The 15,365-nt window shown below is 43.7% G+C and overlaps 1 protein-coding gene across 1 annotated transcript in view; it reads left to right on the forward strand.

Moving 5' to 3' along the window:
- SKIC3 (SKI3 subunit of superkiller complex) overlaps positions 1–15,365 on the forward strand; it is a 156,659-nt gene that overhangs the window by 108,965 nt on the left and 32,329 nt on the right. Inside the window, exons 28-34 of the mRNA XM_088444673.1 lie at positions 128–205; positions 1,647–1,771; positions 5,755–5,878; positions 10,162–10,383; positions 12,661–12,733; positions 13,548–13,601; positions 13,678–13,789. Of these exons, the coding sequence (XP_088300799.1) occupies positions 128–205; positions 1,647–1,771; positions 5,755–5,878; positions 10,162–10,383; positions 12,661–12,733; positions 13,548–13,601; positions 13,678–13,789 (788 nt within the window). The remainder of the gene's footprint in view (positions 1–127; positions 206–1,646; positions 1,772–5,754; positions 5,879–10,161; positions 10,384–12,660; positions 12,734–13,547; positions 13,602–13,677; positions 13,790–15,365) is intronic.

Here is a 15,365-nt window from a genome sequence, read left to right on the forward strand (position 1 = left end):
TGAAACTCCGCCCTTTTTTGACCCACAATAAAATCAGGATAGTTGAGATCTATGTCTATAACAATACAATTTTGTTGTCTTGGGGGTTTTATAGGTGTTCATGAATTGCTGTGTTTTTATTTTTTAGAGCTGTTATGATTCTTCGAGATAAAGAAGAGAGAGAACATTATTATCATGCACTTCTGAATTATGGACGATCACTTTGGTAATAATGATCTGTTTAATGGATACTTATACAATGCCATATAAAGCCACTAAGGTTTATCGGGTAAAAAAAGAAGGAATGGATTGGCCATTAGAAAAGTTTTCATACGGTTGACAAAAGAATATTTGTGCAATAGTGGTAGTAGCACTTGAATGCCTCGTCCCTCTCTACATTATAGTGATGTGAAAATAAGAGGAGGTTTATTATCACAGCCTCCATCATCAGGGAGAGTTATAAAGAGCCAGTAGCACAAACATTATCTGTCATAGCATTACTCAGGTTTTCATAATATTATTTTGTCTTATTAATTATTAATTTGCAGCAGTTTGTATGCAGAGTTTTATGATGTCGCAATAGTTGTTCCTGTTTAATGACTGCTTTTGTGCTGTATTGTCACTTGGCGGTTTTGATATTATTGCTTTTTATAGTATCTATTGGCATTTTTACAGATTCAGTGAGTTACCCATTTCTTTTGCAATAATAGACAAAATTTGGCTTGATGCAGGAGGTACTGTGCAAACAATTGCATTGTGCCACAGAGGAGACATGTTTTATTAATACATGCCTGTTTGTGTTCAGTAATAACTGTAGAATTTTTTTTATTTTCCAGTAGCTGCTTAGAACAGAGGTTCCCAAACTCTGCCTTTACAGCCCAGGTTTTAAGGATATCCATGAAGGGGCGTTTCTAGAGAGGAGGGGGCCCGTGTGCAGTCTCCATCACGGGCCCCCTCCTCTCTGTCCGGTGGCCGACTGAGCGGTGTGCGGCCAGCACCACACTTATAGACTCTGGGCACTAGAGTGTGCCCAGAGTCTATAGCACATGCGAAAGTCACCGGGAAAATGGCCGCCGCGGCCGTTTTCCAGACGTCTTTTTACAGGTGCAGACTCCGGAGAGGTATGTTTTATGGGTGCAGGGTGTGCGGTTGCGGGCCCCCCTGGACCCAGCCCCCCTGGACCCAGGGGCCCATGTGCCCCGCACACCCTGCACCCATTAGAAATACACCCCTGTATTCATGCTTGAGTACAGATTGTTAAATCCAATTGACTGAGTTGCTAATTAAGTCCCCTGTACTCAAGCATGGACGGCCTTAAAATCTGGACTGTAATGGCGGCTTTTGGGAACCTCTGGCTTAGAAGGTAGCATCGAACATTGCAAAATTGTACATTTTTATGTTTATTTACTCTTATTTTTTGCATCCACCACTTAGCAGTGATTATCACAGTACTTACTTTGGTCTCTTTTTTCTTTTTTTTTTTTTTGCAATTGCAAAAGTAAATGAATATGTTAAGTATTATTAAAATATGAGTAAAGATTGGTACTAAGAGCCATTATTTTGAGGTGGAGTCTGAAATGAGTAAAGTGTTTTGTAGTATTGATTGTGATTGTAGCTATTTGATGTGGATACTGATGCTAACATCAAAGTGAATTCCTATTCCTCAGCGCTGTAGGTCAATATGATGATGCTATTGAAGCCTACATGTCGAGTCCACTTAAGGAGTTTGCTGACCTCACCGGGCTGGCTCTTGCATACTTCAAGAAAGGACTTTTGCAGGAGAGCATGAAAGGTGATCTTTCCATCTATATAAACATAGGTTATGTAAGGATTGCTTGTACTGTACTGACGTTTTGTTTACAATGCGCACTGCAGGTTTTAGTGGACCTTTTGTATCATCTCTGCACAGAGCCACAATCTACCATTATACTAGTGTTTATAACACACACGAGTTCTCAGCGATTTTCGTATTTGTGTGAATACTCCAGTTTTAGTACAAGCTTATACAATCCGTGATTAGCGTTGATCTGCAGCTTGTGGGCAGCTGGAGCGGTTTCCCACTTATCTTGTAAGCCACTCAGTGCCCATTATGATTGTGGAAATACAGAAAAGGCTAATGCTGGTGTTCAACTACCTACTTGTAGCAGTGTGCGTGCACCAGGCCATTAACACCATAGAGATCAATTCTGTTACAACTGATTTCTTTCCAAAATAAAGATTGCTTGGCATTTAGATCACATTTCAGCACTGAAACTATCATGAGATATAAAGTATTTGGTTCAGTAATGTGGGACATTGAAAGAATCTTAGGCCAGGTACACATTTAACGACCCTTCGCCCCGGACCATATAAGATTGCTGGTATACACTAGAACAGAGGTTCTCAAATTTGGTCCTCAGGACCCCACACAGGTCACGTATTCCAGGTCAGCTAGCAGATGCACAGGTGTAGTCATTACTCGCCAACACATTTTAAAAGTTCCACTGGTCGAGCTAATTATTTCACTTGTGATTCAGTGAGGAGACCTGGAAAACATGCACTGTTTGTGGTCCTGAGGACCGAGTTCGAGAACCTGTGCACTAGAAGATTTAATGAAAGACAGACTGGGACGATCACTTGTTCTGTCCTTCATTAATATGCACTACACCGCATGCAATATCGTGTGATTGGCCGTGCAGTACGGCCAATCACATGATGTCGCTGACGACACAGGAGAGTGCAATAGTGCATACACACTAGGATGATGTAGACTATTTAGCGTTCCAATTGGTCTAAAATCGTCAAATCGTCCAATTTATTGTCTACTGCACAGGTTCTCAAACTCAGTCCTCAGGACCCCAAACAGTGCATGGTCTCCTCACAGAATCCCAAGTGAAATAATTAGCTTCTCCCGTGTCAGTGAGTAATGAATACACCTGTGCACCCGCTAGGTGTGACCTGCATGGGGATGTGTGACCTGTGTGGGGTCCTGAGGGCCGAGTTTGAGAACAACTGGTCTAGTGTGTACCCAGCCTTAAATCAGTTTGTCAAAAATAAAAATGTTAACTCAAAATCACAAATGGTCTCATGGAAGAGTAACTCATTTCCGATAAGCACCAATCAGATAAATATGCTGGGGTTACGAAGTACTGTTTTGGTTTACACCCGCACAGGGCAGTGCAATATATTGTGCTTGAACACCATCTGCTTCAGTGATAACACACGTTATTTGTTTCATTATTTAAGCAGAAAAAACCTGCCATGGCCCCCTCTCCCTCCCCATCTTGCAGCTCCCCTGGAGGAAAATTGATATGCTTCTAATGGCAACTTTCTGACCTTGCTGTTAAGAGATTCATAAGACACCTGCCCGTTAAAGAAATATAGGGGTAATATATTATAGCGGAACGCGTTGTCCCGCTGTAACTCTTCCTTACTTTCTTCTTTACTGAGGCGAAGCAGGAAGCACTAACTATGAGATGTATTAACATTTCATGTGCCGTAGTGGGGGAGTGAAAACTCCCCCCTCCGGCGATCCCTGCCTGAGCACACAGCGCATCAGCCTAGAGCTGATGCTCTGTCTCCCCCTTCCCAGCCAGCTCCAGTGGGCATGCACGAGATCTTGCAAGCATCGCAAGATCTCGTGTGGAGCCCGACAGCCGCCACAGCCGGGACAGTGCTGTTCCTGCTGTGGTTTTAGGGCAACTGCAGCTGTCGGAACGGCCAGTGTCACTGACCGTTCATACATAGCCCAGCACATCGCCGATAATGACGGGCACATAGCGCCCCTGTCATTTAACACCGGACCCCTCAATAATATAACGTGCTCTGATACCACTTCTTCCCCATATCGACAGATAATACATCTATGCCATAGTATGAAAATTAAATAAAACACAACAGCACATTTGTAAACATAAAGATAAATTAAATTATTATCTGATATCCTTTTTCACCATTTAATTATAAATAAAACAAACATGTATTTCTTGATCCAACAGAATTCCCAACAAAATAACTACCAGTCCCACTGAAAAGAAGAAACTTTGCCACTTCAGGGGTCACAGTACAATGATAAGGGGACAGCACAGTTGGTTAGCATTACTGCCTCGCAGCACTGAGGTTTGGAATTCAATTCCCACCACAGCTCTGTGTGGAGTTTATATGTTCTCCGTGTGTGTGCATAAATGTGGTAGGGAATATTCCAGAGCATCCACTTGCCACCTGTTACACATCAGAGCGTTGTATTGTCAGCTTGCTGGAGCAAGAGCACGCACTTTTACGGAGACCCTGCTTGCGGAGGCCCAGTGTGGCGCAAGACTCACAGGGGAGACCGGCTGTCAGCTGAGTACGACCGTCCGGAGTAGCCTCCCCATGTCCTCTATCTACAACCCGGCAATTACACCGTGCTCAGTAGCCACCGGACATACTACACTGCACATTCAGACTGGAGTCTGACACACAGGACTGCATTGTAGTGAGTAACCAGGGACGACTTCTACGTATTGTCCCATTACTATCTTTATCCCCACTAAGGATTATAACTTCAGCTCATCTGCGGGTTCTCTATACGGCCGTGGATGATTTATTCACATTTACTTTAAAACAATACTGGACATTTAATTTCCACTCTGTGACTTTTATTTAATATCCAGTTTCACAATTTAGCTACATTGGAACTTTATTTTAGGTTTTTCTGTTATCAGCCACTATCAGTTATTCAGCTCTTATTTATTGATTTTAATGATTGGTATGTGATATTATTTACTTACTCCCGGGAGCCATTATTTCTATTGATGTGTTTAATAAATAAATATATATTTTATGCTGCTTTTGGTCTGATAGAGTGATCATGAAGTTATAAGCGCCTTTGCAGCATATCCCTGTTTTAGGCTTTTTTGTATTGGAGACAGGCAATCTCCAATTCTGCAAATTGGCAGCTACATCCTCTGAGCTACATTCATTACAGGTCCCCACCAGGCGCCGGGGTTAATTACTGTCTAGTTGTGCCCTGGCCAGTGGGTACAGGGTTCAGCTTGTAACAAATATTTCCCTTGCCCCACTGGCATCAGTAGCTATGTTGAGACTTGCACTGTTATTTGTTAATTGTATACTGTATTGCTTATTGTATTGTACTGTGTAACCATGTACTGTCCTGTCATTTGCCTGCTGTACGACGCTGCGGACCACATGTGGTACCCTATAAATAATGCTAAAAAAAACAAAATATAACAAGGACATTTCTCAGTAAGGTTAATCACACACTATTGCAAAGTTTTAGGTGATTGGTACTAACACAATATTAAAAAGGATGTAAATCTGTTTCCATTATTTGGTAAACAAATTAACATTAACAGTTCTATATAATATACCCCTGTTTATGCCAAGGTAAAAGCATCTGGTGGCTTTATGCACTATTAGTCCCTAGTTAATGGAGGGTGGTTGCTTTGAAAATTGTATTAATAGGGTATTTTTTTTATTATTTGTCTAGGTAAATCGTTGTTCCCTAATTAGGCTGTATGAGGATACAGCATTTCTATAGTTCTGGGTCTTTTCATTAAAGATTCATAAATACCAGATCTATTGATGGGCTGCACATGTCTTCTGCCTTTTGTGTAAGGTTTCCAATGCAGCTGCTGAAATATCTCATCCATCTCCTCTGTAATCCGTTTGATGCCAGTGTCTGTGTATAACATTAATATCAAGTAGTTTAGTTTAAAGAAGTTTTCTTTTTCATCTGGTCTGTAACATAAATGGAAACAACCCTTTTCCCGTTCTGTTTCCTTACTTGTGATTTAGCCTACAAGACGGCCTTATCCGTTTCCAAGACGGAGCAGGAGAAAGCACACGTCCTCACAGCCATGGCAATAATTCAGTACCGCCAAGGTGACTCAGAGTCCTCCAAGACACTCCTTTTTAAATGGTATGTCTTCAGATATAGGTAACATAATGTCATTTTTACAATAACAGCAAATACATTGACTGGAAGACAAAATCCTAATTAAATATAGGCTTATTATCTGAGTGGTGTGGTGGTCTTACTCACTGGGGTCTTGGATTCAATTTTCTTCAGGTCACTATTTTCATGGCGTTTGTAAGTTCTCCAGTGTTGGTTCTCTGGATGTTTGTGGGTATATGCTTTCCTTGGTCCGAAAATATACAGGTTCATATGAGATCCGCACTAATTTGTGTATACCTGTTCTATTGATACTAGATTAGAAGACCCACTGGGGCAGAAACAGACATATATGCTACGTAATATATTTGCACTATAATTAAAGTGATGATGATCAATTCTAAAGCACCTTGTGATCTGGGTTTTGTTCCAATTGCATTAAGCTGAATAAAAAAAAAAATGTGTGGCTTACTTAAAGTAACTTTCCACCTACATTTGACTAATTTACTGGTCACTTATATCTTTCACTAAATACCGTTCGTGACCACGTATCAGATGAAATGTAGTGTTTATTCAGCCCAGCTCCGCTATGCAGTCTGCATTGTACAGAGTAATATCCACAGAACTGATTGTCCTGTTTTAAGCTGGGTACACACCTAATAGATACTGTATATCTGCAGATCGACTGTTCTACAGATATACCTGCAGATGATGGTGGGTCATACAAACTGAACAACCATCAACTGTCATCTGGCCGCGGGTCCCACTGGCCGGGGGTCGCGCCGCAAGTATACGTGTGGTCGGCTGACCCTGCACGATGAGCAGATATATCTGCCATTGGCTGAGCGTCACAGCTGACGCAATATGTCCGTGAAGCACGTCTATCAGACACATCACTGGTACACACTGGCCGACGCACACACGATATATTGGGCAATCAATTGATCGGCCAATATATCTGCCAGTGTTTACCCAGCATTAGGGCAATAAAATTGAATAATCCTGTCTGCTGATATAAAGACATGGCTGAAAAGTACAAGTCCTCAAATGTCATGCATAAACCAAAAAAATAGTCATCTGAAAGTAGAAACACTCTTTAATTTGAAAATGTTCAAATATTTATTTATTTATTTTTATTATTTTGATCAGTAATGCTGGCCATACACGCTGCAATTATCGGGACGATCCGCCCGATATCGGCGGATCGCCGCGATAATTGTAGCGTGGGGGGGGGCGACCGAGGGTTAAATATTGCTCGGTCGGGCATGCTGGATTGTCCAGCATGCCCGTCCGATGCGATATTTACCCGGTAACTGTCGGCCGCATCGGGCAGTTTATGCCCAGCGCGGCCGACACAGACATTTCCTGTGTTCCTTCCTACGGAAGGAACAGGGAAAGGTCTCCTCCCCTGGGGGCGGAGCGCAGATGTCAGGCTATACACTGTGAGATTTCTCTCACAGTGTATGCCGCGGACATCTGCGGCTGGCAGCCGGTCAGATAAAATGTCTGTCGGTCTGACAGACATTTTATCTGGCCGTGTATGCCCAGCATAAGTAAAACTTTAGATCATTAATAAATATTTGTGTAGCCACTGAAATAATTGTTGTCCTTAACTATTCATTAATTCAAGTAGGCTTTTCAGACACAGGAGCTCTGTTAGATGCTTATTACCTGGCTAAAATGTAAGATGCATAATTAGGTTTTCTCATTGCTTTTGTGCTGGATTAAAAAAATCATGAACCTTGTTCGCACCAAGCCTTTGATCGAGCACAGTAGATAAACTGAGGGAGACTGGTTTGTCCTGGTAAAGTGGTTGCATTTTTGTTTGCGGGACTTACAGTATCTCCCAAGGGAATACCGTTTTGTGCTAACCAGCCTAGTTTTGGTTGGTACTATGGGCCCGATTCAGAGCCGGACGCTCTGACCAGAGCGCTCGCTCTGAATCAGGACCCTCCTACCTAAACTTGGAGCGGCCTCCTGGCCGCTCGCATAGCTGTGGGTGACCACTCACAGCATATGCGAGCGGCCAAAACGATGGTCGCGATGATCAAGACCATCGGGCTTGTGACGAGACCCTGCGGTAGGGTCTTGGTGACCGTAAGCCCTGGAGTGATTTTGGCTCTATCAGAGCCAAAATCACTCCCACTGACATCACTAGTGATGTCAGTGGGGCCGGACCCAGACGGTAGGCGTTCCCATGGGAACACCTCCGTCTGGCAGCCACGCCCCCAGCACGCCCACCAAAGGGGACGTGCTGTCAATCAACATCGACAGCACGCCCCATTTGGCGCGAGACCCGGAGCGACTGCTTCCCCGTCGCTAGCCGGGTCTCGTGCATGCGCACGACGGAGCAGGCTACGTCGTGCGCATGCGCACTAGGGCACCATCGACCCGCTAGCGAGCGGGTCTGAATCAGGCCCTATGTCAGGAGTAAACCATGTTGCCAGTTTCCCTGCTGTAGTGACATTCGCACTAGCTGGCATAGTCTTGTGCTGTTATCAGCAATTCCAAGGAGATCCCACACTTTTCGCCATCACATTTTACTACGGCTAACCTAGGCTAGCAGCACTAGTGCTTGTTTCACCTTGTAAGTGGGGGCTGAGGGGGTGTTTCCATTTATTTACAGCAAAAGCATTGTTTGTGCTAATGATCATATTGCACAAGGGGGGAAGTAGCCACAATAGGATACACCATCTATTCGCCATCTATGCAGCTGTGTCTGCAGGACATGGTTTAGAATAACTCTTATTTAGAAAATTTGGGAGCAGCAATCTCTAATATAAAAGTTACTATCTATAACTCCTGTGCCATTTTCCTTCTACCCTGTATACTACTACAGGGCATGTAAGGTGCATTGACTCACCCTTAAGGTGCGTACACACTAGGCGATCAGGAAAGACAGTACGAGTATGACATCGTAATCGTACCGTCATTCCTGATCCCCTGTAGTGTCTGCACTGAACGATCAGTCGTTCAGTGCAGGCACTGTCCATCATTCCTGAACATGCCAATCTGTCGTTATCGTCAGATTGTGCTGCATGTTCAGGCGATGGACAATGTCGGAAACGACCAGCGGGAGTGCGCATCGCTTTTCGTTTCCGACATAAAAGTGCACGATTTGTGCACGATTACAGCGATTGCACGATTACGATGTCGTAATCGTGCAGTCTCTCAGTAATATCGCCCATTCTGTACCCACCATTACTGTACTAGGGCAACACCAGCCTGCACCTACCCTGCCATGTTTCACTTCTCTACATACGGAGGGGTACATTGGAGAGCTACATCTCATTCTGCTTACATACTCAGTTTCATTCTGTTGCACTGCTCATGTGCTGCCCTAACAAGCACATTTTCTGCTTCCACACTGGACTTACATCCAACGTTTCATAAATCCCATTGTTTGTATAGCTGAAATGAGTGAAAATGGGAGATGGATATAACAACATGTAATGAGCAGTAAATGACAACATAGTAGCACATAATACTACATATAATACTATATATAATAATAATAATAATAATAATAATAAAAGGTAAACTATATATAATAATAAAAAGTGTGATGGAGTTATACATGCTTTAGGCATTCTAGAGGGTAAATTTACTAAAGTGAGAGTTTTAGAAGAGATGTTGCCCATAGCAACCAATCCGATTCTAGCTATTATCTTCTAGAAGGTGCTAGTTAAATGTTAAGTAGAATCTGATTGGTTGCTATGGGCAACATCTCTTCTGAAACTCGCTTCTAAAAACTCTCACTTTAGTAAATTTACTCATAGGACTATTGGGCAGGCCCTTTAGCAGTCATATCCCATGTACCATTATAATAATGAATCTGCCTAAAGCAAACATATTTTTATTTAGGTTATGGAGCGTACACACGGTCAGATTTGTCAGACTTGTCAGATTTGTCAGATGAACGATTGAACGAATAAACGATTTGAACGATTTGACCAAAGTTTTGAACGATTTGAAAGATTGAACGATTTTTGACTGCATTAAAATGAATGGAATCGTCCAAGTCTGACTGCAAACCCATCAGATGTCAGATATCGTTATCTGACAAACGGGAACGCGCATCGTTGATCGTCCATCGTTCAGGCATGTCAGATATGAACGATTTTCCTTCAGATATGAACGACTGAACGATTTTTAAATCGTTATCGTCCATATCTGAAGGAAAAATCTGATCGTGTGTATGCACCATAAGATATTGTATTATCCATTGCAGTATAAGCACAGCAAATTATTGACAATGTCTCGGCATTGCAGCCTGTGATGTGATATGTGTGTGTACTTTGTGTTCACAGCTCTGTACTGAAGGAACCCAGCATTGAAAGTCTTAAAGCTCTGTGTGCTTTGGGTCTGGCAAAGCATGACGTTACCCTGGCAACAGCTGCTCTTAATGAGCTACTCAAGCATGTTCAAATTAAGGATAATGTCTATGAGAGATGCCTTATTACATGTGCCATATATGGTTTACAAGGAAGGAGCATTGCTGTGCAGAGACAGGCCTGCAAAGCAGTACACAGGTATAGTGATACAAATATTACATTAACGCTGTGTACAGTAAATGAAGGTGATTTGTGATTCAGGATCCCATAACTATACTTTTAGTCATTGATCCTTATTTGAAGTTGAGCAAAACAGCTTGCACCTTAATTTCCACTAACCAGTATGAGTTATACGTGCAAGATGGCGGCATTGTAAGGGAGCAGATATTTGCAGGCTGGTGGGAGAAGTGACCGTGTTAGTTGCACAGTTCTGAGTAGACCTACCAGTACATTTAGTATTGTGGAGCAGTGCAAGAGCCACGGAACCTCACGGTTAACTTAATCTGTAGACTGTGAGCAGGGCTCGCTTACCTCTGTCTGTCTGTTACTACCCAGTTTTGTTCTATTAATGTTGTTTCCAATTGTAAAGCACAACGGAATATGCTGCGCTATATTAGAAACCGTTAATAAAGAAATAATCTCCCCCTTAAGGTGTGTACACACTGGGCGATTAAAGTGGACGACTGAACGATGTCGATATCGTTCAGTCGTTCACATTTTCGTCCATTTTTTCACCTAAACGATAACGACCAACGATGCGCGTTCCCGCAGGTCGTTCGTCTGTATCGTTTATCTGGCAAACATGCAGGCCAACCTGACAATATTGTCAGGTTGCTGCATGTTGGGAAATGGTAATAATGGTAATAATGATTAATGATATCGTTCAGCGGGTGTGGTCAATGTCATGAACGACATTGAGCACACCCTGCCAGGGATACACTAGACGATATCGCTCAGGGACATATCGTCTAGTGTGTATGCTCCTTTAGCATTTATTATTTGCATACTGGGCAGTAGGCCCAGGTTTCATGATTATTGCTTACTCTTTGCTCCTGGCTTATAGCACTGGCAGTGCACTGTCACAGTCCTATATCAATTGCAAACTATCCTAAAGCACATTGAGTTCCACTGCACAATACAAGAACTCTGGGCCTGATTCAGACCCGGTCGCAAGCGCTGAGCACTCGCAACCGGGTCGATGGTGGCCCGGAGCGCATGCGCACGACTGAGCCTGCTCCGTTGTGCCCATGTGCGAGACCCGGATAGCGACAGGCAATCCGTTGCTCCGGGTCTCGCACCAAAGGGGGCGTGCTGTTGATGTTGAGTGACAGCACGGCCCCTTTGGTGGGCAGGCCGGGGGGTGGCTGCCCAGACGGAGGCGTTCCCATGAGAACGCCTACTGTCTGGGGGCGGCCCCACTGACATCACAAGTGATGTCACTGGGAGAGCTTTTGGCTCTGTTTGAGCCGAAAGCTCTCTGGGGCTTGCGGCCACGAGACCCTACCACAAGGGTCTCGTCGCAAGCCCGATGGTCGCAATGGTCTTGACCATTGCGACCATCATCCTGGCCGCTCGCATTAGCTGTGGGTGGCCACTCCATAAAAAAAAAAAAAACGCCCTGATTCAGAGCGAGCACTCTGTCAGAGCGTCCGGCTCTGAATCAGGGCCTCTGTTCACCTAAGTTAGCCCTGTGTTTTCTCATGCCAGTGCTACAAAGTACTACTTAAATTTTTTGATGTAAGATCTTGTTCCTCATTAAAATGTAAGTTCAAGTTGAGGTATAATGTATGACCATGCTACCAAAGATACAATAAAATAACCACTAAAGCTGTATATAATTGCTTAAAAACATTGTAATATATGTTGATGGCAGAAACAGCGAATCAGATAAGATAGCCAAATTTAATTTGTGGTGATTGGCAAACCTAATCAAATGCCAGAATCTCTTGATTGCAGCTCATGATTAGACCTCCCAGTCAAGTACAGTACCCCCCTTCCTCTTGCCCAGTTTTTAGCAGGAGCTAAAAGAAACCCCAGAGGAGGAGCCCCAGAAAAATAGGCTTCACAGATCAGCAACTGAGGCCCCAGGTGGAAGGACAACACATCTTTGTAAAATAAATACTAGATGGCAGTACAGCTTTAAATAGGTCTATGGGATAAGTTTTCTCAGTTTCGCAAACAAAGTAACTTTTAAGGTAGTCTATTTTGTATGCATATTGGAGCATTATCTCTTAATACTGGTACATTTTTAAGAGCTAGTGGAAGAGCCACAACCCTATTTCAGCAGTCCACTTCATAGATCTGATATTCTGATTCTACGGCACACCTGCCAGCTTTTTTTGTTTGTTTGTCATTTGAAAATGACTGTGACTTATCAGCTAGGGAACATTCTCCTGGTAAAATAGCCTAGCCACTGTGCTAAGTCTCCCACATGGACATTACATTCCAATGTTCTTCTGATTTTCTCTTATTTAGCCACCCAGGAAATCCTGAGCTGTGGTGTCTCTTATCGAGGATTGTTCCCCAACATGCTCCCAGATATGCTAAGGTAAGGACAATTGTCCTGCAGAACTGCCTAGATGAGTACCAGGCATGTTTCTCACCGGAACTGCAGTTTTACTTGCTGTTTTTCCAGGATGATTAGACTTAAAATGAATTCATGGCTATCAACATTTTATATACTTTCCAGCAGCTGCTAGGTAGCGGACCTTGGTGCAGTGGATTGTCACACTCTTTGATTACCAGGGCAGTTTTAATTGATAGTGTATATAATATAATTGTGTACATTGTGCTAAACATTTTGTTCTCCTTTTTTTTGGTAAAATTAACTGTTGCATACAGATGTGTCCTTATACACCTAGCATCAATACGCCATATGGCGCGAGACACACCGAGAGGTGTTTGTGCCGTATTTTTCTTTATATTTTGCGTCTTATTCGCTTCGCAAACACCGAAACACCACTCGAAGTGTACGAGAGACTCTGGGCTGCAACCTAAACCAAGTAGGACTTCGTTTTACACACAAGCAAAGTCGCAGATGAAGCTCAACGAAACTTGGCAAAGTAGCGACTGCTGCATCAGAGCTCTTCTTACACAGATTCAGGCTCATTCACACACAGATGTACAATTGTCGCAAATTAAATTCATCAGTGGCATTTATCATAGATGTTTTTTCGTTTCCAGTTTTGTAGGAATACGATGCACATTTTGAGCAAAAAAAGATACTCTGTGCAGCCGGGTCACCCGGGACCTGACATGCAGAGGGGGGGTAGCTGGCGCTACTGAAGCCACAGTGTATGAGGACACATCTGTAATTATATGATTATACTTACCTTTGTTATATTATGATTGTATTTCCATAGGGTGGAGCAGGAGCTGGCATTGTTGCGCACACTCTTAACTTAAGTCAGGCCAAGGTAAGGGGGTGTTTGTTTTATTAGGAAATATGTTATGACCCCGGAGAAAAACTTATGCCACTCTTCTGTTCCTCAGACGTCCCTGTTATACACTGCAGTAAATGAATTGGCAGCTGGGTCTCTGGCATCTGACAATGAAAATCAAAATGCTTTGAAAACCTTGCAAAGAGCAGCACAATTATTTCCAGGTAATAAGGGTTTGTTGTATTTTTGTCTGCGTGGGTGTTTTTGAGAAAAGTAACAAAGGTGTGAGATTGTTTATGATGATATACATCCTTGGTTGTTTAACTTCCTCTACCATCTGAGCTATCCTCCAGTTCCAGTGCATGTCCTCTTGTTGATTGGTAAATGTGAAGGCTTCTATCATCTACCCATTCTCACTTCTCAGCTTCGGGCTATACATAAGTATTTTGGACTTTCCTGTAGGATTTGTGACGAAAGCAATGCACCAGTTCCCCCTACTTTGCATACTGTATGTCTATATTATATATGGCTTCTAGAGCTGAATATTCCAGCGGCCGTAGCACTGGCGACGGAGTCAGCTTCCTCGGCCAGAGCTCCGGACACTGGATGGAGCCGCAAGCCGCAGCCAGCGCAGCATAAGGACAGGTAAGAGCTGCTCCTTGATTGCAGGGAGCCACTTGATCGTTGCTTCTCACCGTCGGTAGGGGAGATTCCGGCGGTGCTGGCAGTGGGGAACCTAGGTCATCTCCACATCCCCACCAGGGCAGCGGGGCACCGCGGATGTAGACGGCCATTTGCCCTGGATTCCATTCCAGAAGGGGGAGGTAGGCTTTCCCCGCTATCTCTTCCCCCGTCCCTGGACGCTTTCCCTCATAAGGAAGTCTGTTCCCGGGTCATTCCTCCTCTCTCCCCTCCTCACAGACACTGGGCAGCCATTTGCAAAGTGCCTGCAGTTACAGCTTGTCTTTGGAGAGTGCAGGCTCCTGGTCTACTGTGTTCCTCGCCCTCAGTGGTCAGGTTATACATATTGCTCCTTCCTCCCCTTTTGGGGCTGATTTGTTGAGCGTTTACTGCATTTTTTATAATGCATTGAATGTTTCTGTATGTTTGACTGTTAATGTACTTTGCATAATCGCAATCTCTGCATAGTCCCACTTATTTGCTTATTTGTGGTGCATTTGCATTCTCTGCTCTGCCCTTATTTGCACATCACAGTTCTTGCTCTGGCGTGTGGGGTTCTTATTGGATTTCTGTACTTTGTCTTCCAAGGAGGTGGGTGATTCTATGCTGGGTAATTGTAGTGCTTGTACTGCTGTGTTTTCTTCCCAGGTTACAGACCACAATGGTCTCTGCGTTCGCTGTTTTACAACTTCACAACAGGAGGCCCCTTCAGCTGCTCCTGCTAGCCATGAACCTACTTGGATTTCTTTGTTTTCCCACGTATTGCTACAGGTAGTGGATAGGCCCCTGTGGTCGCTCCTCCAGCTGGTGGTCCTTCAGGTGTGGCCCAGATTTCCAATGTGATGCCGTCCCCTTTGCTGCCTTCTGCTATGGAGCCTCGTTGGATGCAATTCTTTATACGGTCAGTTCAGAGGTTAGCGTAGTTGTCTGAGTCTTTCAGACAGATGCTGAACAGGGAGTGCGCTTCTAAGCTTTAAGCCTTCTAAAAGAGACAGCTCTACGCCCTTGTCTGATATTGATTCTGACTATGATGTTCCCGCCGAACAGGAGGAAGACTTATCTGTTGCCTCTGATGTGGAGTTTTCTTCTATTTATGGAAGATTCCCAGCCTCAACTTGA

The sequence above is a fragment of the Taudactylus pleione genome, unplaced genomic scaffold (assembly GCF_031769625.1).
Source record: "Taudactylus pleione unplaced genomic scaffold, aTauple2 ptg000370l, whole genome shotgun sequence".
Classification (NCBI taxonomy): Eukaryota; Metazoa; Chordata; class Amphibia; order Anura; family Myobatrachidae; genus Taudactylus; species Taudactylus pleione.